Source organism: Scylla paramamosain, chromosome 19, assembly GCF_035594125.1.
Source record: "Scylla paramamosain isolate STU-SP2022 chromosome 19, ASM3559412v1, whole genome shotgun sequence".
Taxonomy (NCBI): Eukaryota; Metazoa; Arthropoda; class Malacostraca; order Decapoda; family Portunidae; genus Scylla; species Scylla paramamosain.
In genome coordinates, this window is record NC_087169.1 from 23,384,507 (window position 1) to 23,408,641 (window position 24,135).

A 24,135-nucleotide genomic window follows, 5' to 3' on the forward strand; every position below is an offset into this window, starting at 1 on the left:
CCCTCCATCCTCTCACACAGTACCTGAGGGCATGAGGGGGTGGTGAGAGGATAAGAGGCTACGAGGGAGGAGGGAAGGGATGAAATGTGGTGAAAAACAGAAGAGAAAACAGATGAGCAGGAAAATGGAAGCAGAGAAGAGGAAAAGGAAGAAAAGAGAAGAGATGAAAAGACAAAGAAAGGGAGAAAGGAGAGAAAACAGAATTATAAACACAATTTTTGCCATCGCATCTAAAAATCTCTCTCTCTCTCTCTCTCTCTCTCTCTCTCTCTCTCTCTCTCTCTACAGCGCTCCTTCAAAAAAATACACTTGCTAAGAAGCTTTCACAAATATTCATGTATCAACTGCTGTCCAGATACTGCTCACCACACCCAATGAACATCACTACAGAACACACTCCAGCACCAGCAAGTCACGCACCTCCAGGGACGCCCCACTGATCACATCCAGGGGGTTTATCACATTGCCCCAGGACTTGGATGTCTTGTGGCTGCCACCATCACACAGGAGGCCATGCAGCAGCACAGTCTGGGGAGGGAGGGTGATATAACATAGGTGATATAACACAGGCAATACTGGTAACAATTAATATCAAACTACGTAAGAGGAAGGAGAGGTAACACACAGGTAGTCAATTCTTTCAATCTATCAGCATCTATAAACATTACTAGCCTTCTGAAATCTCCATCTTTTTATCAAACAATTAGTAATGCTAGAGTTTACAGTATTAACAGATATTTTAGTTATATATCAATGAAAATATGGACTAATTACACACCTACAATTAGTTACCTGAGTTTCTGATAACACATAAGACAAAGGAACAAAAACAAGATCAATAACAGAGAACAGGACCACAAAGAATGCATATCAACTGAAGGAAAAACAATAAAAAGTAAACATTTCTGCCATATATCAGACCATCCAAACTAACACTAGGTAAACACACGTACCTTCCTTCTCCACAGCCTTCCGCCTTGCATCTTCCTCCGAGCAGCTGCCACCCACACCTCCCGGCCGTCTGCTGCAGTGATGTGGTACACTGGCATTCTGTGGCCCCACCAGAGTTGCTGGGAGACACACCAGTCTGTGATGTTGTCCAGCCAGCTATGCCATGCCCTCCTGTGCAGCTGTGGCACCAGGTTCAGACGGCCGCTCTGCACAGCCTCAGACGCCTCCTGTGCCAACTCCTTGCACCGAACGAACCTGTGTAGACATGAAAGTAAGCAAGCAAGAGAGAGAGAGAGAGAGAGAGAGAGAGAGAGAGAGAGAGAGAGAGAGAGAGAGAGAGAGAGAGAGAGAGAGAGAGAGAGAGAGAGAGAGAGAGAGAGAGAGAGAGAGAGAGAGACTTAACCTAACTTAACCTAACCTAACTGAATTAATATAAACCTAACCTGATGGAAACAAATAAATAAAAATAAAAAGCTGCAGCCGGCCTCACCTTTCTTAACAGGCGCCTTTTTTTATGTTCATACACATTTCCCTGGTGGCACACGCTGCTAGCCGCCCCCTGGCCACGCCCCTCGCCACCTCACTCATGTACAGATCCATTGCCCCTCTAAAAAGCAACAAATTCACCCGTATATCAAGTCTGACTGCGTTTGTTTACATTTCTCTGGGTCTCGGTCTGGGCTCAGGCCTGCAGGATGGGAGAATGATAGAAAACGAGAGATTTTCAGGCAAGACTAGTATAAGTTGAGGCTCTATTATAAAATACCGTGATACAATATTACTATTACTACTACTACTACTACTACTACTAATAATAATAATAATAATAATAATAACAATAATAGTAATAATAATAATAGTAATAATAATAATGAAAAACACACAATGCACATGATCGCAAGACCACTCCTGCACACACACACACATACACACTGAACATTACTTGAGCACTTACTTGGTCATCGTTTGAGTTTTGTAGATCGTGATTGAGGGTGATGCAACCACCCTCAATTATTCTCACTGTGTTCTCCAAATACTGGTTGCAAGGTGTAGCAGTGACTGATGAGGATCTAAAACTATAATTATGTCATACGATAAGAAAACAAATTTTGGACACACACACACACACACACTTCACCTGGATACCCTCTCACGTGGGCATCCCCCTTAATGAAGGGGCAGACTGCCTTGCTCAGTGTGCCCTTCGGGATGACACGGTGGACCCTGGCGCTGAGTACGCTGTGGGCTGTGTTAAGAGTACCATTAAGGACTTTGTATATAGTAGCATTAGTGATCAGTTGCAGCTTTGTTGCCATAGGGACAGTGGCAGTAGTGTTCACTATGTACGTGTCTCCCACCTATGAGAGACACACTGCATCACACAACAGGGTGGCAATGAGTCTCAGTTTAGGCTATAAATACTTTTGGGAAGTCGGTGCTTCTCCTGGCGTGTGCTGTGTGCTGTGTGCTGCACCAAGGCGACACACACTGCGTCATTATGTCACGGAATGTTCTGTCATTGCTACATTTATGGTGCAAGGTCAACATCACTTGTACAGCCTCACTGACCATTTCTTGGACTCAGCCACTCTCAGGGATATACTCAAGGAATATCCTACGTTTGCTTCCAGACTGTAGGATATTTATGCAATGAGGTGTGCAATATCTGTGTAGCTGCACCGGCAGGTCTTCATTAGCTCTCAGGTGATCTGTTTTACTGATAGTATTACTGTCAAGTTTGGCAAATTCCTTGCAATCATCTAAATCATGATCCTTTGTACAGTAGTGACAGAACTATCCTTTCCTTTCCTGCTCCTTGAGATACTGTTTGTTGGCTTGGACACTTACTTTACCTTGGCATGAGCACAATGGTTTTTCCTCAATTGATTTAGCCATGAAAGTTGTACTCCCTCTATTTTTTGTCATGGTGTTTGATTCCCTTGGTTTCCAATTGGCTGCTTGTGTTTGAGTCTTGATCCAATCATTTCCTTCCGTATTTACTGAATCCCAGGAAACAAAGGGGTTGCTTGCCCCTTTTGCTTCCTTCTGGATAAATTGACATAACATTTTAAAGGGTGGGTGGTGGTCTTCATCACTGCTAGGAGTGTTGCTGTTACTGTTAGTATCAAGATATGTCTTTACTTGCTTTCTTCACTCATGAACAATATCATTAGGGAGTTTGCTAGCATCTTTCTCTGCTCTCTACAGTTGTTCAGAAATGACAAATGAGAAGTGTGTTTCATTGCAGCTAGACAGCACTTCAAAAAATCTGAGATTGCTGTTAATGCTGGACTGTTATGCTGAGAGATCGGTAGCCAATTCATTAACTTTTTTGTGTAAGCATCAGCCATGATACTTTTGTTTCCAAATCTATCCATAAGAATTTTCTTTGCTTGCCCATAGTCAGCATCAGAGTTAAAGTGCATGATGATGATAATAACAATAATAATAATAATAATAATAATAATAATAATAATAATAATAATAATAATAATAATAATAATAATAATGATGATGATCATACATACATACATGTACCAAAGCAGTCTCCCTCACAAAAAAAAGTGGTAGTCATGATGAGGCACAGAACTTTCACGCACACACACTCATTCACACCTTTCTTTTAGCCCCTTGGCCTCCGATAGAAAAGGGAAAGTACTCTTGCCTTCACTTTATGAGGATCAGTTGCACAGCTTGGGCAGTTTTGCTGGAAAAACTCAAAAATTATTTATCCAAAAAAAAGATGCATTGGGTGAGCTTAGTGACGCAGGACACAGAAGATTTTGTTTAGAGCGTGCAGGTATTCTCATTATCACCAATCTAGTGAGGGAAGCCTTACAGAGTGACACAGAGGAACAACACACACACCACCAAAATGAAGGTAATCATAACACTTAGACATCTTGCTGCTTTGAAAAGTTACTGTGAAAATGCAGTTCAAGTAGTGATGGCATTGTAGGTCATCAAGAGCCACAGGTGGCTTACTCCTGAGTGTCAAATCCTGTTTGTTTACGTTGAGGATCTTTAATAGGATCACATTTACCTTATTTCAAAGATTGAATTACTGTCTTACCCACTGTGTCTCTCCTTCAAATATATAAAACAAAGAAAATATTTAAATAAACTATAAATTAATAATAAATGGTAGCTTTTGCTATGCCTTTTAATATATGAAATCGAATAACTTTGTTCAGGAACTGAATTATGGTACAGCAACTGAATGAATCATTTCAAAATTGTTAGAAAACCGATTTGCTCAGAAAGGGAGGCATTCAGTAACTAAGGTTCCACTGTAATAATAATAATAATAATAATAATAATAATAATAATAATAATAATAATAATAATAATAATAATAATAATAATAATCTTTCTATATACCAGGCTGGTAATTCCTCACAGGGTGGCACAATATTATTACACCATTTTTTAGGGGCTAATATCTTTAAGATAAGTTATGTTTGTAATAAGCTACATCATTCAAATATAAAAAAAAATACTAAAACTTTATTACAGATCTCAGTTTTGACTTAGACTATTAAACAGGAACTTTTTCATTTTACTTTTTGAAAATATTGAAATTACAACAATTTTTTGTATTATCAGGCAATATGTTCCATACTTTGGGACCAACACAGTGTGTGGAAAATTTATACAAACTAGTTCTTGCTTGTGGGCAAATGAGATTAAGATGATTTCCTCGGGTACCTTGGCTATGGTGGAATATATTAAATATTATGTTATTAGGATCATTACCATTAATATTTTTATATATGGTCAGCGCTATGAAATATTTCTTTAAGAGGTCGAAAGTTAGTATATTTAAGTCCTTAAACAGTAAGTCGATGTAATCATATTTACCTCTGAAGTACCCCTATTCTGTCCACCTCTCTAATGCAAGAGTTAACCAGTATTCTCAGTCATTCATCCCTTTCTCTGGTAAACTCTGGAACTCCCTGCCTGCTTCTGTATTTCCACCTTCCTATGACTTGAATTCCTTCAAGAGGGAGGTTTCAAGACACTTATCCACCAATTTCTGACCACTGCTTTGACCCTTTTATGGGACTGGCATTTTAGTGGGCTTTTTTTTTTTATTAGATTTTTGTTGCCCTTGGCCAGTGTCCTTCCTACATAAAAAAAAAAAAAAAAAAAGACAACTATTCCCTCTTTCAATGACACTCAACTGTCCCCCTCTTCTACACTCTTTCAGCTCTGTCTGTCAACATTTACCTTTCCTTCTTGCTGGAAGTTTGCCTACATTCAACCTGTTCCTAAAAAGGGTGACCGCTCTAATCCCTCAAACTACCGTCCTATTGCTTTAATTTCCTGCTTATCTAAAGTTTTTGAATCTATCCTCAACAGGAAGATTCTTAAACATCTATCACTTCACAACCTTCTATCTGATCACCAGTATGGGTTCCGTCAAGGCCGCTCTACTGGTGATCTTCTGGCTTTCCTTACTGAGTCTTGGTCATCCTCTTTTAGAGACTTGGTGAAACTTTTGCTGTTGCCTTGGACATATCAAAAGCCTTTGATAGAGTCTGGCACAAAGCTTTGATTTCAAAACTACCCTCCTACGGTTTCTATCCTTCTCTCTGTAACTTCATCTCAAGTTTCCTTTCTGACCGTTCTAAACCAAACTTCTTGTCCTATCCACTCCTATGCTGATGATACCACCCTGCACTTTTCCACGTCTTTTCATAGACGTCCAACCCTTCAGGAGGTAAACATATCACGCAGGGAAGCCACAGAACGCCTGACTTCTGATCTTTCTAAAATTTCTGATTGGGGCAGAGCAAACTTGGTATTGTTCAATGCCTCAAAAACTCAATTCCTCCATCTATCAACTCGACACAATCTTCCAGACAACTATCCCCTCTTCTTCAATGACACTCAACTGTCCCCCTCTTCTACACTGAACATCCTCGGTCTGTCCTTTACTTATAATCTGAACTGGAAACTTCACATCTCATCTCTAGCTAAAACAGCTTCTATGAAGTTAGGTGTTCTGAGACGTCTCTGCCAGTTTTTCTCACCCCCCCCAGCTGCTAACTCTGTACAAGGGCCTTATCCATCCATGTATGGAGAATGCTTCACATGTCTGGGGTCTCCAGACCCACCTGAGGCATACAGCGTCACCCCAGAGTACAGCCCCAGGTTGGTCTGGCTAGCCCCGATGATGATGAAAGCAGGAACCATCATTATCACCTGCTGTGGTTGATGATGATGGCTTCTACACACACACACACACACACACACACACACACAACCTCAGACAGCAATTCCTGGAACAAGAGAGGACAGAACAGCATGCCAGCCACAGCAAGAGCGAGTGCGTGAACAGCCACGGCCACCAACCAGTCAGTACTTCCCTAGCAGAAGAACGTGGCCCCCAGAGTCGACCCAGTGGTGAAGTCTGTGCTCAATATCCTTTATCATGACACTCTCTCTCTCTCTCTCTCTCTCTCTCATCCACCATTAGCCAGTCTCCCTCTCCCTCTCACCATTGGTCAGTGGCCTGTACAGCAGACACCCAGTTGTCACGGTGAAGGGATTTTCTCCAAGTACTGTACCTCCATCACTCCCTCCAGGCTCCTCCCACTTTCCTCCAGTCACTATGTAAGCTTGATGATCAGCAGCTGTCCCTCTATACCACAAGCTTCACTCTGGGCAGCTCTCTGGAGGCCTCCGAACCTGTGGGTGTAAGGTTAGGTTAGGTTAAGTTAGGTTAGGCTAGGTTAGGTTAGGTTAGGTTAAGTTAGGTTAGGCTAGGTTAGGTTAGGCCTGTGGATGGTGTGTGGAGGAGGACAGGACAAGGAGACCAGTGGGAAGGCTGTGGAAGGCCTGTGAATTTCAAGGTAATGCAACACCTCACACCAACAACACCAGAACAATGCCTCACCTAGCCACCTGCAGCCACATCACAGTCTCTCCCCCTCGTAGGTAATGGCAGCAGTGGTGGTGGTGGTGGTGGTGGTGTTGCAAGGAGGAGGCAAGGCACCCATGACTGGAAAAGGAGAGGTGAGTGCCTTGAGGCTGCAGGACGGGGTGTGCAGCTGTGTGGGAGACAAGAGGGTGGGTGAGAGGGAGTGGGCACATGGGAGAGAGTGAGTGTGTTCTATGGCAAGTTCTATATAGGATTTCAAGGGTGTTTTTGTATATGATAGGGAAAATATTAATAAATACATACATACATACATACATACATACATTTTCATCTCCCAAGCACCCCTCTTCTCTCCTCCTCTTCCCCTGTTTCATGCAAATAGGTCAACACACACACACACACACACACATTGATAGAGGGATAGATATTAGCACAGCATGATTTAAACAACTAATATAACTATCAAACACACACACACACACACACACACACACACACACACACTTCTCCACAAATCTGAAGGCACTGTGGTTTCCAAGCCCTTAAAGTGAAAGAGTGTTGAGGGCATAATATTGCACCACTGCCAGCATGAACTTGTCACTAAAGCTGTCATGCGCCTCACACGCCTCCTGTCACCCGCTCATGCCAGCTGCCAATGCAGAACGCACCCTCCAGCACTCAATGTTTGGGGCGATAGTTCTTTGTTAATGGAAGATAATTAGATTTTCTCTCATATCAAGTTGAATTGGTTTAGCTGACACTCTCTCTCTCTCTCTCTCTCTCTCTCTCTCTCTCTCTCTCTCTCTCTCTCTCTCTCTCTCTCTCTCTCTCTCTCTCTCTCTCTTTCACGATTGATTCCAAAGGCCACAAAGATGATTAGCAGAGGTTTTCGTGAGTGTTTCTCCTGTTAGTAATGTAGGAATGTTGTTAATTTGTCACTAAAACCATGAAAAACATCCTTAAAAACCTGTGCCACTTCAAATAGAGCCTTTTTAAAGCGTGTTTCTCCCATCAGTAGAGTAGAAATGTAGTTATTTATTTATATTTTATATATAACACACACACACACACACACACACACACACACACACACACAGGTGGTCTGGCAGGGAAGTGTTATGAGAGATGTACAAATGCATAGCAAGGTAAGGCACACAGCTTTCTTACCCACCTCACACTCACTCACAAAAATCTTTCAACACCTTAACCTTTGTTGGGGAAGAGAAGCACTACTGCCTTAACCTTACAAATACACTTATTATAGCTTATCTCTTACATATACGAAGATAAAGCACACAACTTTCACCGTTACTCTCACCCACAACAATCTTTCAATGCGTTAATCCTTGTTGGGAAAGAGAACCACTAAAATATTATCTCCTACAAATATATTTAAACACTCACTCAACACACAACACCTTAGCCCTTGATTGAGATGAGAAGCACTCCTACCCTAACTTTACAAGAGCACTCATTAAAATCTTATCTCCTACATATACCAAAACACACAATTTTCACCCTCACTCAATCAACACTCAACACCTTAGCCCTTGACGGAGACGAGAAGCACTCCTACCCTAATCTTACAAGAGCACTCACCAAAATCTTATCTCTACTCCATTCATTGATCCATACACCAACCCAGTTACCCCACACAAGACTCAATGCACCACAAAGTTATACACATTCATCTATCTATGCCACACTGACTATTGAAGTTGGTGGAGCACAGGGTGAACCAAAGGGCATCAGCTCCACACTCTGGGATGCCTGTGGGGAAGTTCCTCCTGATACCAGTGAGTACCTCTTCTGTATTCAGGCTCCCCTCCATCCTCTCACACAGTACCTGAGGGCATGAGGGGGTGGTGAGAGGATAAGAGGCTACGAGGGAGGAGGGAAGGGATGAAATGTGGTGAAAAACAGAAGAGAAAACAGATGAGCAGGAAAATGGAAGCAGAGAAGAGGAAAAGGAAGAAAAGAGAAGAGATGAAAAGACAAAGAAAGGGAGAAAGGAGAGAAAACAGAATTATAAACACAATTTTTGCCATCGCATCTAAAAATCTCTCTCTCTCTCTCTCTCTCTCTCTCTCTCTCTCTCTACAGCGCTCCTTCAAAAAAATACACTTGCTAAGAAGCTTTCACAAATATTCATGTATCAACTGCTGTCCAGATACTGCTCACCACACCCAATGAACATCACTACAGAACACACTCCAGCACCAGCAAGTCACGCACCTCCAGGGACGCCCCACTGATCACATCCAGGGGGTTTATCACATTGCCCCAGGACTTGGATGTCTTGTGGCTGCCACCATCACACAGGAGGCCATGCAGCAGCACAGTCTGGGGAGGGAGGGTGATATAACATAGGTGATATAACACAGGCAATACTGGTAACAATTAATATCAAACTACGTAAGAGGAAGGAGAGGTAACACACAGGTAGTCAATTCTTTCAATCTATCAGCATCTATAAACATTACTAGCCTTCTGAAATCTCCATCTTTTTATCAAACAATTAGTAATGCTAGAGTTTACAGTATTAACAGATATTTTAGTTATATATCAATGAAAATATGGACTAATTACACACCTACAATTAGTTACCTGAGTTTCTGATAACACATAAGACAAAGGAACAAAAACAAGATCAATAACAGAGAACAGGACCACAAAGAATGCATATCAACTGAAGGAAAAACAATAAAAAGTAAACATTTCTGCCATATATCAGACCATCCAAACTAACACTAGGTAAACACACGTACCTTCCTTCTCCACAGCCTTCCGCCTTGCATCTTCCTCCGAGCAGCTGCCACCCACACCTCCCGGCCGTCTGCTGCAGTGATGTGGTACACTGGCATTCTGTGGCCCCACCAGAGTTGCTGGGAGACACACCAGTCTGTGATGTTGTCCAGCCAGCTATGCCATGCCCTCCTGTGCAGCTGTGGCACCAGGTTCAGACGGCTGCTCTGCACAGCCTCAGACGCCTCCTGTGCCAACTCCTTGCACCGAACGAACCTGTGTAGACACGAAAGTAAGCAAGCAAGAGAGAGAGAGAGAGAGAGAGAGAGAGAGAGAGAGAGAGAGAGAGAGAGAGAGAGAGAGAGAGAGAGAGAGAGAGAGAGAGAGAGAGAGAGAGAGAGAGAGAGAGAGAGAGAGAGAGAGAGAGACTTAACCTAACTTAACTGAATTAATATAAACCTAACCTGATGGAAACAAATAAATAAAAATAAAAAGCTGCAGCCGGCCTCACCTTTCTTGACAGGCGCCTTTTTTATGTTCATACACATTTCCCTGGTGGCACACGCTGCTAGCCGCCCCCTGGCCACGCCCCTCGCCACCTCACGCATGTACAGATCCATTGCCCCTCTAAAAAGCAACAAATTCATCCGTATATCAAGTCTGACTCTGTGTTTGTTTACATTTCTCTGGGTCTCTGTCTGGGCTCAGGCCTGCAGGATGGGAGAATGATAGAAAACGAGAGATTTTCAGGCAAGACTAGTATAAGTTGAGGCTCTATTATAAAATACCGTGATACAATATTACTATTACTACTACTACTAATAATAATAATAATGATAATAATAACAATAATAGTAATAATAATGATAGTAATAATAATAATGAAAAACACACAATGCACATGATCGCAAGACCACTCCTGCACACACACACACACACACACACACACACACTGAACATTACTTCACTGAACATTACTTGAGCACTTACTTGGTCATCGTTTGAGTTTTGTAGATCGTGATTGAGGGTGATGCAACCACCCTCAATTATTCTCATTGTGTTCTCCAAATACTGGTTGCAAGATGTAGCAGTGACTGATGAGGATCTAAAACTATAATTATGTCATACGATAAGAAAACAAATTTAGGACACACACACACTATCAGTCAAATAGCATTTGAATCAGGAGTGCTTATACCTCATGTCTTAATATCGCTCTTTTTCCTAACAGTATACTGAGGTCGACAAACTGAAAGGCTTTGGAAGAGTCAACAAAGACTGATTTCCCTAATTAATTGCTTGGTATGTCAGTTACTTTGAATCGTCTTTTTGCCTGGTATATTTTGGACTCTAATTATTAATGCATCTGCTAGTCCATCATCACATTGTATCCAGCCACTTTAAAGCTTTCCTTAACTAAAAACATCACTCCTTTCTTATTTGATCTTTTTCATAAGTTGTATCTATTTTGTTCAATGTTCTCTACTTGTAACTCATCACAATTTTATTTCTGTAAGGTGAATTATATCCAGACTCATCAGGATAAACATTTGGCTTAATCCCAAGATGTGGCTATTAATATTATTCTGCATCACACTCCATAGGGCTTCTTTCTCCTTCACTTTTTTCCAGCCCTCCCTCATGTTCAGGTACCACTTCCTCACTTTCTTGTCCAAAACTCTCCACTACAATATCTCCTGCTATTGTTCTTACCCTCATCTATTGCCTCTACATCCTCAGTTAGTTAACTCTTCCCTCTCCTCTTCAGTGAGTTAATATCTGTTAGCTCATCCTTAGCCAGCCTCCAGACAACTGCCAGAGTATCTTTCTGTGATTTAAATTAGATTCTTAACGGTCTGTGCCATTTACCTATGAATTTCCCTACCCTGTGATGAGATGGGTGTGTGGGTGATGGGATGTGTGAGTGACTGGGTGAGTGGGTGATGGGATGGGTGACAGTGAGCAGACTGGATGTGTGACTGACAGACTGACTGGATGGATGGTCAAGTTGCACAGATTGGATGAACAGACACACTCACTAACCTAAAGTGAAAAATAAATAAATAAAATATATATTACACAGTCCTTCACCCATAGTCTCTCTCTCTCTCTCTCTCTCTCTCTCTCTCTCTCTGTGGCTCCTGGTCCCCCCTTTTTTTCAAGCAAGGTATTATTCGCTCACAGGCGAGGGTGTCATGAGGCGCCACCTCACTCATTGTCGCCAGGTTGAGAGGTTGTGCAGAAATGTACTAAACCAGTGCGTAAGGGAACCAATATATCCAAAATTCATACCCTCTTCAGTAATAATTAAACCAAAAAATAGTGAAAAATAAACCAAAACATATGAGTGAAGACTAAATAAAAAAAACAAGAGAAAAACACACAAGAATAAATAAAAAGCAACCAAAAAAATTAATAAAAGTCAATTCCTTAAAAGAACCATTTCAAACAAAAAACTCAAATATATGTAAACCAAAACGCAAAAACAATTACGTAAACCCAAAACATTATATGTACGTAAACCCAAGAAATTGTATATACGCAAATGGAAAAAAATACGCACATCCGCAAACCAAAAAAAAATATCCGTAAATCCTAAACCAAAAAAATCCGTAAAAGAAAAAAAATCCGTAAAAGCAAAATACGTAAAACCAAAAAAAAAAAATACGTAAACCAAAAAAATACGTAAAATAAAAAATATACATAAAACCACAAAAAGGGGAACCAATATATCCAAAATTCATACCCTCTTCAATAATAATTAAACCAAAAAATAGTGAAAAATAAACCAAAACATATAAGAGTGAAGACTAAATAAAAAACAAGGGAAAAACACAAGAATAAATAAAAAGCAACCAAAAAATTTAATAAGTCAATTCCTTAAAAGAACCATTTCAAACAAAAAACCAAAACGCAAAAACAATTACGTAAACCCAAAACATTATATGTACGTAAACCCAAGAAATTGTATATACGCAAATGGAAAAAAATACGCACATCCGCAAACCAAAAAAAAATATCCGTAAATCCTAAACCAAAAAAATCCGTAAAAGAAAAAAATCTGTAAAAGCAAAATACGTAAAACCAAAAAAAAATACGTAAACCAAAAAATACGTAAAATAAAAAATATACGTAAAACCCCAAATAAAATCCGTGGAAGTAAAAAAAATCGTAAAATCGTAAAACTAAAATAAATAACCATAAAACCCAAAAAAATATTCATAAAACCAAAAAAATATCCGTAAAGATAAGAAAAAATATTCGTGAATCCAAAAAAATTGTAAAATCATAAAACTAAAACAAATAATCGTAACCAAAAAAAATATTCATAAACCCAAAAAAATATCCGTAAAGATAAAAAAATATACGTGAATCCAAAAAAATTGTAAAATTGTAAAATTAAAATAATCGTAATAATAATAATAATAATAATAATAATAGTAATAATAATAATAATAATAATAATAATAATAATAAAAATCGTAAAACTAAAAAAATTCATAAAACCAAAAAAAATAAATAAATAAAACCAAAATATTCGTAAATCCCTAAAATACTTGTAAAATTATAAAACAACAAAAATATTCACAGAACCAAGAAAATATTCACAAAACCAAAAGAAATATTTAAAAAATGAGAAAATACATATACTTGTAAAAGCAAGCCACCAAAAAAAAAAAAAAACATAGGACACCAAAAGTACAATAATGACACCAAAAGTACATTTGTAATACTAAAAATACACAGCTGATACCAAAAAATAAACAAACATTCATAAAACCAAACAAATACATACAAATAAAAAATAAAAACTTTGAAAGACTCCAGATAATAAAACTAGAATGGGTATTGATGCGGAGAAAAAAGTGTGAAATACTGGTAAAAACAGACAAAACCACACGCCACAAACACTGACCACAGCAACGAATGAATAAACATGAATATCAAGTTAACGTAAATATAACTAAATTTAGTACAAAAAGAGAAAATAATTACCGTAATGGAAGCTTCCTGACGGTCACTCCCACCACGGCCCCACGAGGGAACGACCGGGCCTGCCGCTGTCCACCCAGGTCCCCCGCCAGAACTAAAGAAAGGGGAAGGAACTGGGCACACAAGGTGCATTAGACATGCATGGCCTAGCAGGTAAAATAGCTAAATATATAAAAATCCTAAGTCAGAATACAGATCGCTAGGACTTACAGATGTACACACATGGCATACACCTGTGCATCCTAGAAAGCTGCAAGAGCTGACAATACATAGCTAAATCCTGAGTTAAAAACTGTCACAACATGCAGATGTACACTCCAGGCATACACCTGCACATCACAACAGCTGCAAAAGCTAAATATATAATATCAATCCTAGACTGTATATATAACATATATATTACATATATTAAAAAAATATACATATATATAGGTATATATATACTGATATATTTATAAAACCTAAATATATCAATCAATCAATCCTAGAAAATGTATATATAACATATATATTACATATATTAAAAAAATATACATATATGTAGGTATATATATACTCTGATATATTTATAAAAGCTAAATATATCAATCCTAGACAATGTATATTTAACATATATTATGTATATTGAAAAAATATACATATATATAGGTATATAATATACACATAAATTATTTAATCATCTAATGCAAAGTCTATATATATATAAACATGATATATATATATAAACAAGTTATATAATCCCACTAAAGCAAAAATGTATACATATATAAGTATTATAAATAATACATATATATACATACACATACATTTATTAATAATTATCTAACCCCCCGCCGGCAGGGTTGCCAACCCGACCGGCCCGCTGCCGCTGGAACATCTTCTTTCTGGGAGAGAAAAGGGAGAAAAAAGGGCGCACTCTAGGTGCATTATACATCCTGACATAAATGTAGCTAAGACATACATGAAATGAAATGAAATAAATATTATATCATCAATCCTATCCTAAACCAAGCCGATCGGCTGACCAGGCCGACCGGCTTACCTGTTGCTGCTACTACTGCAATCGCGCCTTCGCTGCCATCGCGCCTTCCCTCTCCATCTCCCCTCGCGCCTGCCACACACTAGCTGAGAGAGAGAAGAAAGGTGCGCACAGCGGCGCCACAAGCCTAACGGGTTAAGGTAGCTAAGACATAAATAAATAATTGATACACACATCAGATATACGTCTTAAGGACGTATATCAAAATATATGCATCAAAAAAAATATATGGATCACTATATATATGCATATATCCGGAAATATATACATATACATTACGCGATCCTACCAAAAAAAAAATCATACCTGCCAGTCGGATGGCTAGTCCGACTGGCATACCGGCGGCGACATCTTCTTCTTCTGCAACCAGGAACCCGGAACATCTTCTTTCTGGGAGAGAAAAGGGAAAAAAGTGCACCCGAAGGTGCATTATACATCCTAACAAGCATGTAGCTAAGACATATATATATATATATAAAAAAAAAAATATATATATCACACCTAACCTAAACCTGACCGGTCGAGTGGTCAACTCGACCGGTGTACCTTATACCTGTGGCTCCCGCGTTGCCGCAGCAAGTGGAAACAGACAGCAGACCACAGCCGTCCTCCCATGGCAGCCTGGAAGAAAAGGACCCGTTGAGAAAACATGGCTATGCGTCCATTGCCTATAAAGAAAAGGCTGCCATCAGTCTGAGTAACAGAAGACAACCTTGCCTATCCTGACCAGATGGCCTCACCGACAACACCACCATGCAAACAAAATGACCATCAAGGCAACAATTCACACCAAAAAAAAAACCCTGGCAACAATAACACTGCCAGAGGGCGAACCTCCCGCGTCAGAGGAAGCATTACAACAACAACAGTTAAAACACAAACAACACATTTATTTCATTGTCTGCTGTTTCTTCATAGATACATTTACATTAAAGAGACCTAGATGACTGAAGCAGAAGTCTTCACTCTTGGCTGAGGGTGAAATGTTCCTCTTCTCTCTTGTGGACACCTGTGGGAACCATTACCAAACAAAACAAAGCAGTATTAAGCCAAACACCAAAAAAAAAATATATGTAGAAGTCTTCATTCTTGACTGAGGGTGAAATGTTCCTCTTCTCTCTTGCGGACACCTGTGAGAACCCTTACCAAGCAAAACAAAGCAGTATTAAGCCACCCAAAAAAAAAAAAAAAAAAAAATTAACAAAACCGCGAAATATAACATCAATAAACTTAATATATAAATAAAACATGTAATTTATCAATAAATTTGCAAAAAAAATTATTTTCCCTCCCACCAATAAAATAATTAAATAAATCAAATAAGCTGTAAAAGAAAAATAATAAATATTTATGTTAGTATATTTGTTATTATGTTAGTATATTTGTTAGAGCCAGTAGTAGAAAATTATTACCACCACCACCACCACCACCACCACCACCACCCTAACTACATTCATTGTTTCTATAATGCCCTGTATATTGATAAAGTACTACTACTACTACTACTATTACTACTACTACTACCACCACCACCACTATAGAATCTTCTGTGGTCTTGTATATTTCTTGCATTCCAAACACACTTCTGAAAAGAGAACACACACACACACACCACACACAAATAAAATAATAATATAATAAGAATATAATAATCTAGCACTCTTAATAATAATTATCTATCTTAATCTCACTCTTACTAATAATTATCTATCTCTGTATATATCTATCTAACTAACACTCTTAATAATAATTATCTATCTATCTTAATCTCACTCTTACTAATAATTATCTATCTCTGTATCTATCTATCTCTTTATCTCTTTACTTTGCCGGTAACCAAGATTATTTGCAGCACATTCCAGGATGGTGTGGGCCTGTTTCTGCTCCGTCATCTTTCTTCACTGTTCCTCACCATCACCTTCCTTCCAAGGTATCTGCAAATAACAGGGAAAATTAGAAGAGTTGGTCATATTTCCTCCACCCACCCTGCCCTTCCTTATATATATATATATATATATATATATATATATATATATATATATATATATATATATATATATATATATATATATATATATATATATATATATATAATTTTTTTTTTTTTATGTAGGAGTGACACTGGCCAAGGGCAACAAAAATCTAAGAAAAAAAAAAAGCCTACTGAAATGCCAGTCCCATAAAAGGGTCAAAGCAGTGGTCAAAAATTGGTGGATAAGTGTTTTGAAACCTCCCTCTTGAAAGAATTCAAGTTGTAGGAAGGTAGAAATACAGAAGCAGGCAGGGAGTTCCAGAGTTTACCAGAGAAAGGGATGAATAACTGAGAATACTGGTTAACTCTTGCATTAGAGAGGTGGACAGAATAGGAGTGAGAGAAAGAAGAAAGTCTTGTGCAGCGAGGCTGCGGAAGGAGGGGAGGCATGCAGTTAGCAAGATCAGAAGAGCAGTTAGCATGAAAATAGCGGTAGAAGACAGCTAGATATGCAACATTGCAGCGGTGACAGAGGCTGAAGACAGTCAGTTAGAGGAGAGGAGTTGATGAGACGAAAAGCTTTTGATTCCACCCTGTCTAGAAGAGCAGTATGAGTGGAATCCCCCCAGACATGTGAAGCATACTCCATATAAGGCCCTTGTACAGAGTTAGCAGCTGGGGGGGTGAGAAAAACTGGCAGAGACATCTCAAAACACCTAACTTCATAGAAGCAGTTTTAGCTAGAGATGAGATGTGAAGTTTCCAGTTCAGATTATAAGTAAAGGACAGACCGAGGATGTTCAGTGTAGAAGAGGGGGACAGTTGAGCGTCATTGAAGAGGGGATAGTTGTCTGGAAGTTTGTGTCGAGTTGATAGATGGAGGAATTGAGTTTTTGAGGCATTGAACAATACCAAGTTTGCTCTGTCCCAATCAGAAATTTTAGAAAGATCAGAAGTCAGGCGTTCTGTGGCTTCCCTGCGTGATATGTTTACCTCCTTAAGGGTTGGACATCTATGAAAAGACGTGGAAAAGTGCAGGGTGGTATCATCAGCGTAGGAGTGGATAGGACAAGAAGTTTGGTTTAGAAGATCATTAATGAATAATAAGAAGAGAGTGGGTGACAGGACAGAACCCTGAGGAGAAGAACAAGGACCGTCTACCACAGTAGCAATATCACGGTCACAAAGGAAACTTAAGATGAAGTTACAGAGAGAAGGATAGAAACCGTAGGAGGGTAGTTTGGAAATCAAAGCTTTGTGCCAGACTCTATCAAAAGCTTTTGATATGTCCAAGGCAACAGCAAAATGGGTTCAATTTTAATAGTAATGTCGAGGCAATATATAAAAAAGTTAATTCTAGAATGCATTTCATGAGGAAACTTAAGAAACTTAAGATTAACACTAAAATTATGCAGTTATTCTATACAGCAGTAGTGCAGTCAGTCATTTCATTTTCCATCACATGTTGGTATGGTAATTGTAGCTCTGATTCTAAAAATAAACTAACCCGATTAATCAAAAACTGTGCAAAATTAGGCGTAAAAAATATCAATTCATTGATGGATATATACAGAAAGTTCTCTCTACAAAGATGCGAAGTAATTATCAATGAGGTAACACATCCACTGAATGGCCATTACCAAAAGTTACCCTAAGGGAAAAGGCTGAGATCATCAAAATGTAAAACAGCCCGATTGTGCAAGTCCTTTGTGCCGGCAAGTATCACAATTTTAAATAATGGCCCTCTCAACATATCATAGCTAACTATACTAAGACTTGGGAAATAGTTACCAGTTACCAGTTATCTTTTTATGTACCAGTTATCTTTTTATGTTTTAATCGGGTGAGTATGAATATTTTAGATTAACAAGACCTGTTAGTTTTAGACCTTGTATGAAAGATTCAATCTTTTATCAAAACACACAAGACAAATTTCATGTATGTTACGTGACCAATAAATAAATATTATTATTATTATTATTATTAAAAGTTTCAGCAAAATCTCTAAAAGAGGATGACCAAGACTCAAACTTTTAATAATAATAACAAACTTTTAATAATAATAAAACAAACTTTTAATAAATAATAATAATAATCATATTTATTTATTGGTCACGTAACTTACATGAAATTTGTCTTGTGTGTTTTCATAAAAGATTGAATCATTCATATATATATATATATATATATATATATATATATATATATATATATATATATATATATATATATATATATATATATATATATATAAGCCTTCCATCAGCAGAATCTCGTGCACTTTATATTTCTGCCCAGAACCATGCCAAGTCAGTTCTCTAACCAGCCAAAAACTCCTTCATTAACAGAAAGTGTCAAAATCTTTCAAGATCTAACTCCCCTCGTGACTTCTGGCATCTAGCCAAAAAATATCTCCAATAACTTTGCTTCTTCTTCTTCCCCTCCTTTATTTCAACCAGAAGGCACCAATGCCATCACATCTATTTCTAAGGCTTATGGACCTGATGGGGTCCCTCCTATTGTTCTCCGAAACTGTGCCTCCGTGCTTGCACCTTGCCTAGTCAAACACTTTCAGCTCTGTCAACATCTACCTTACCTTCTTGCTGGAAGTTTGCCTACATTCAACCTGTTCCTAAAAAGGGTGACCGTTCTAATCCCTCAAACTACCGTCCTATTGCTTTAATTTCCTGCCTATCTAGAGTTTTTGAATCTATCCTCAACAGGAAGATTGTTAAACATCTATCACTTCACAACCTTCTATCTGATCGCCAGTATGGGTTCCGTCAAGGCCACTCTACTGGTGATCTTCTGGCTTTCCTTACTGAGTCTTGGTCATCCTCTTTTAGAGATTTGGGTGAAACTTTTGCTGTTGCCTTGGACATAACAAAAGCTTTTGATCTTTTGATAGAGTCTGGCACAAAGCTTTCATTTCCAAACTACCCTCCTACGGTTTCTATCCTTCTCTCTCTGTAACTTCATCTCAATTTTCCTTTCTGACCGTTCTATTGCTGCTGTGGTAGACGGTCACTGTTCTTCTAAATCTATTAACAGTGGTGTTCCTCAGGGTTCTGTCCTGTCACCCACTTTCTTCTTATTATTCATCAATGACCTTCTAAACCAAACTTCTTGTCCTATCCACTCCTACGCTGATGACACCACCCTGCACTTTTCCGCATCTTTTCATAGACGTCCAACCCTTCAGGAGGTAAACATTTCATGAAGGAAAGCCACAGGATGCCTGACTTCTGATCTTTCTAAAATTTCTGATTGGGGCAGAGCAAACTTGGTATTGTTTAATGCCTCAAAAACTCAATTCTCCATCTATCAACTCAACACAACCTTCCAGACAACTATCCCCCTCTTCTTCAATGACACTCAACTGTCCCCCTCTTCCACACTGAACATCCTCGGTCTGTCCTTTACTTATAATCTGAACTGGAAACTTCACATCTCATCTCTAGCTAAAACAGCTTCTATGAAGTTAAGCATTCTGAGATATCTCTGCCAGTTTTTTCTCACCACCCCCCCAGCTGCTAACTCTGTACAAGGGCCTTTTTTTTTTTATGTAGGAGTGACACTGGCAAAGGGCAACAAAAATCCAATAAAAAATATGCCCATTGAAATGTCAGTCCCATAAAAAGGTCAAAGCAGTGGTCAAAAATTGATGAATAAGTGTATTGAAACCTCCCTCTTGAAGGAATTCAAGTCATAGGAAGGTGGAAATACAGAAGCAGGCAGGGAGTTCCAGAGTTTACCAGAAAAAGGGATGAATGATTGAGAATACTGGTTAACTCTTGCGTTAGAGAGGTGGACACAATATATATATATATATATATATAGATATAAATAATATATATATATATATATATATATATATATATATATATATATATATATATATATATATTTATATATATATATATATATATATATATATATATATATATATATATATATATATATATATATATATATATTTATATATATATTTATATATATATATATATTTTATGTATATATATATATTTATATATATATATATATATATATATATATATATATATATATATATATATATATATATATATATATATTATATATATATATATTATATATTTATATATATATATATATTATATATATATATATATATATATTTATATATATATATATATATATAATATATATATATATTTATATATATATATATATATATATATATATTTATATATATATATATATATTTATATATATATATATATATTTATATATATATATATATATTTATATTATATATATATATTTATATATATATATATATATTTATATATATATATATATTTATATATATATATTTATATTTATATATATATATATTTATATATATATATATATATATTTATATATATATATATATTTATATATATATATATATATTTTATATATATATATATATAACACACACACCCTTCACTCCAAAAATTTTAAAATCATGGCGACTCCTACACCAGCCCTCGGAGTCCCCATCTGGGGAGGGGACCATAAATGTCCCCAGGTCGGACTGCCTTTCTGTCGACGACCCCTAAGTGTCTTGACACCCCCCTCAACTTTTTCTTCATTAACTTCTGCAACATTCGCGGTCTAAGATCTAATTTTCAATCTGTAGAACACCACCTCTCCTCTTCTAAACCTCATCTTCTTTTCCTCACTGAAGCTCAGGTGTCTGAGGCAACTGACAGTAATCCCTTTTCTGTTCCCTCCTACTTTCTCTATCCTCATTTTCGATCCAAAGCTGGATGCTGCGTTTATGTGCGCAATGACTTAACCTGCTCTCGTGCCCACGCTCTTGAATCTTCCGAGTTTTCCACCATCTGGCTACGACTACAGAGTCATTCTCATACTAAATTTATCTGTGCTGTATACCTCTCTCCTAACTCCTCTGACTATAAGAAATTCTTTGACTACTTAACTTCCAAAGTGGAGCACATTCTGACCCTCTTCCCTTTTGCAGAGATCTCCATTCTTGGAGACTTCAATGTTCACCACCAGCTTTGGCTTTCCTCTCCCTTCACTGACCATCCTGGTGAACTAGCCTACAACTTTGCTATCCTCCATGACCTAGAGCAATTGGTGCAACACCCTACTCGTATTCCTGACCGTCTTGGAGATACGCCCAACATTCTTGACCTTTTCCTGACCTCTAATCCTTCTGCTTATGCTGTCACCCTTTCTTCTCCGTTGGGCTCCTCCGATCACAATCTCATATCTTTATCTTGTCCTATCACTCCCAATCCCTCCTCAGGATCCCCCTAAGCGAAGGTGCCTCTGGCGTTTTGCCTCTGCTAGTTGGGGGGACCTGAGGCGGTATTTTGCTGATTTTCCTTGGAATGACTACTGCTTCCGTGTCAGAGACCCGTCTTTGTGTGCTGAGCACATAACAGAGGTGATAGTGTCTGGCATGGAGGCGTACATTCCTCACTCTTTTTTCTCGTCCTAAACCTTCTAAAACCTTGGTTTAACACAGCTTGTTCTCGTGCTATACATGATAGAGAGGTGGCCCACAAAAGGTACTTAAGCCTTCCTTCACCAGAATCTCATGCACTTTATATTTCTGCCCGGAACCATGCCAAGTCTGTTCTCCAACTAGCCAAAAAACTCCTTCATTAACAGAAAATGTCAAAACCTTTCAAGATCTAACTCCCCTCGTGATTTCTGGCATCTAGCCAAAAATATCTCCAATAACTTTGCTTCTTCTTCTTTCCCCTCCTCTACTTCAACCAGATGGCACCACTGCTATCACATCTATTTCTAAAGCTGAACTCTTTGCTCAAACCTTTGCTAAAAACTCTACCTTGGACGATTCTGGGCTTGTTCCTCCCTCTCCTCCACCCTCTGACTACTTCATGCCTCGTATTAAAATTCTTCGTAATGATGTTTTCCATGCCCTCGCTGGCCTAAACCCTCAGAAGGCTTATGGACCTGATGGGGTCCCTCCTATTGTTCTCCGAAACTGTGCCTCCGTGCTTGCACCTTGCCTAGTCAAACTCTTTCAGCTCTGTCTGTCAACATCTACCTTTCCTTCTTGCTGGAAGTTTGCCTACATTCAACCTGTTCCTAAAAAGGGTGACCGCTCTAATCCCTCAAAATTACCGTCCTATTGCTTTAATTTCCTGCTTATCTAAAGTTTTTTGAATCTATCCTCAACAGGAAGATTCTTAAACATCTATCACTTCACAACCTTCTATCTGATCGCCAGTATGGGTTCCGTCAAGGCCGCTCGACTGGTGATCTTTCTGGCTTTCCTTACTGAGTCTTGGTCATCCTCTTTTAGAGACTTTGGTGAAACTTTTGCTGTTGCCTTGGACATATCAAAAGCCTTTGATAGAGTCTGGCACAAAGCTTTGATTTCCCAAACATACCCTCCTACGGTTTTCTATCCTTCTCTCTGTAACTTCATCTCAAGTTTCCTTTCTGACCGTTCTATTGCTGCTGTGGTAGACGGTCACTGTTCTTCTCCTAAATCTATTAACAGTGGTGTTCCTCAGGGTTCTGTCCTGTCACCCACTCTCTTCTTATTATTCATTAATGATCTTCTAAAAACAAACTTCTTGTCCTATCCACTCCTATGCTGATGATACCACCCTGCACTTTTCCCACGTCTTTTCATAGACGTCCAACCCTTCAGGAGGTAAACATATCACGCAGGGAAGCCACAGAACGCCTGACTTCTGATCTTTCTAAAATTTCTGATTGGGGCAGAGCAAACTTGGTATTGTTCAATGCCTCAAAAACTCAATTCCTCCATCTATCAACTCGACACAATCTTCCAGACAACTATCCCCCTCTTCTTCAATGACACTCAACTATCCCCCTCTTCTACACTGAACATCCTCGGTCTGTCCTTTACTTATAATCTGAACTGGAAACTTCACATCTCATCTCTAGCTAAAACAGCTTCCATGAAGTTAGGTGTTCTGAGACGTCTCCGCCAGTTTTTCTCACCCCCGCAGCTGCTAACTCTGTACAAGGGCCTTATCCGTCCATGTATGGAGTATGCTTCACATGTCTGGGGGGGTTCCACTCATACTGCTGTTCTAGACAGGGTGGAATCAAAAGCTTTTCGTCTCATCAACTCCTCTCCTCTAACTGACTGTCTTCAGCCTCTCTCTCAATGCCGCAATGTTGCATCTCTAGCTGTCTTCTACCGCTATTTTCATGCTAACTGCTCTTCTGATCTTGCTAACTGCATGCCTCCCCTCCTTCCGCGGCCTCGCTGCACAAGACTTTCTTCTTTCTCTCACTCCTATTCTGTCCACCTCTATAACGTAAGAGTTAACCAGTATTCTCAATCATTCATCCCTTTCTCTGGTAAACTCTGGAACTCCTTGCCTGCTTCTGTATTTCCACCTTCCTATGACTTGAATTCCTTCAAGAGGGAGGTTTCAAGACACTTATCCACCAATTTTTGACCACTTGCTTTGACCCTTTTAGGGACTGGCATTTCAGTGGGCATTTTTTTTATTAGATTTTTGTTGCCCTTGGCCAGTA

At 38.6% G+C, this 24,135-nt stretch overlaps 1 protein-coding gene and 1 long non-coding RNA gene across 20 annotated transcripts in view; both read right to left on the reverse strand.

The window, feature by feature from the left end:
• Positions 1-1,062: 1,062 nt before the first annotated feature.
• Positions 1,063-10,249, reverse strand: LOC135109971 (probable valine--tRNA ligase, cytoplasmic). Of its 18 annotated transcripts, none has more exons than XR_010272990.1 (8): positions 10,095-10,249; positions 9,607-9,859; positions 9,074-9,181; positions 8,549-8,684; positions 6,854-7,007; positions 6,456-6,645; positions 1,907-2,027; positions 1,476-1,639 (listed from the first exon to the last, which is right to left on the reverse strand). XR_010272990.1 is itself a non-coding variant. In XM_064021931.1 (7 exons), the coding sequence occupies exons 2-6, from the start codon at positions 9,700-9,702 to the stop codon at positions 6,567-6,569; spliced, it is 573 nt and encodes a 190-aa protein (XP_063878001.1). In that variant the 5' UTR covers positions 9,703-9,859; positions 10,095-10,210; the 3' UTR covers positions 1,083-1,206; positions 6,525-6,566. The 18 variants fall into 18 exon arrangements, 3 of the variants coding, with proteins under 3 accessions (XP_063878001.1, XP_063878000.1, XP_063877999.1); XR_010272999.1 differs by having other exon boundaries at positions 6,854-6,958; positions 10,095-10,210; XR_010272997.1 differs by having other exon boundaries at positions 1,476-1,558; positions 6,525-6,645; positions 10,095-10,210.
• A 5,831-nt stretch (positions 10,250-16,080) lies between these two features.
• Positions 16,081-24,135, reverse strand: part of LOC135110078 (uncharacterized) — a 16,396-nt gene continuing 8,341 nt past the window's right edge. For both annotated transcript variants that reach the window (XR_010273076.1, XR_010273075.1), the window contains exon 3: positions 16,081-16,549. This is a non-coding gene — a long non-coding RNA (uncharacterized LOC135110078). The remainder of the gene's footprint in view (positions 16,550-24,135) is intronic.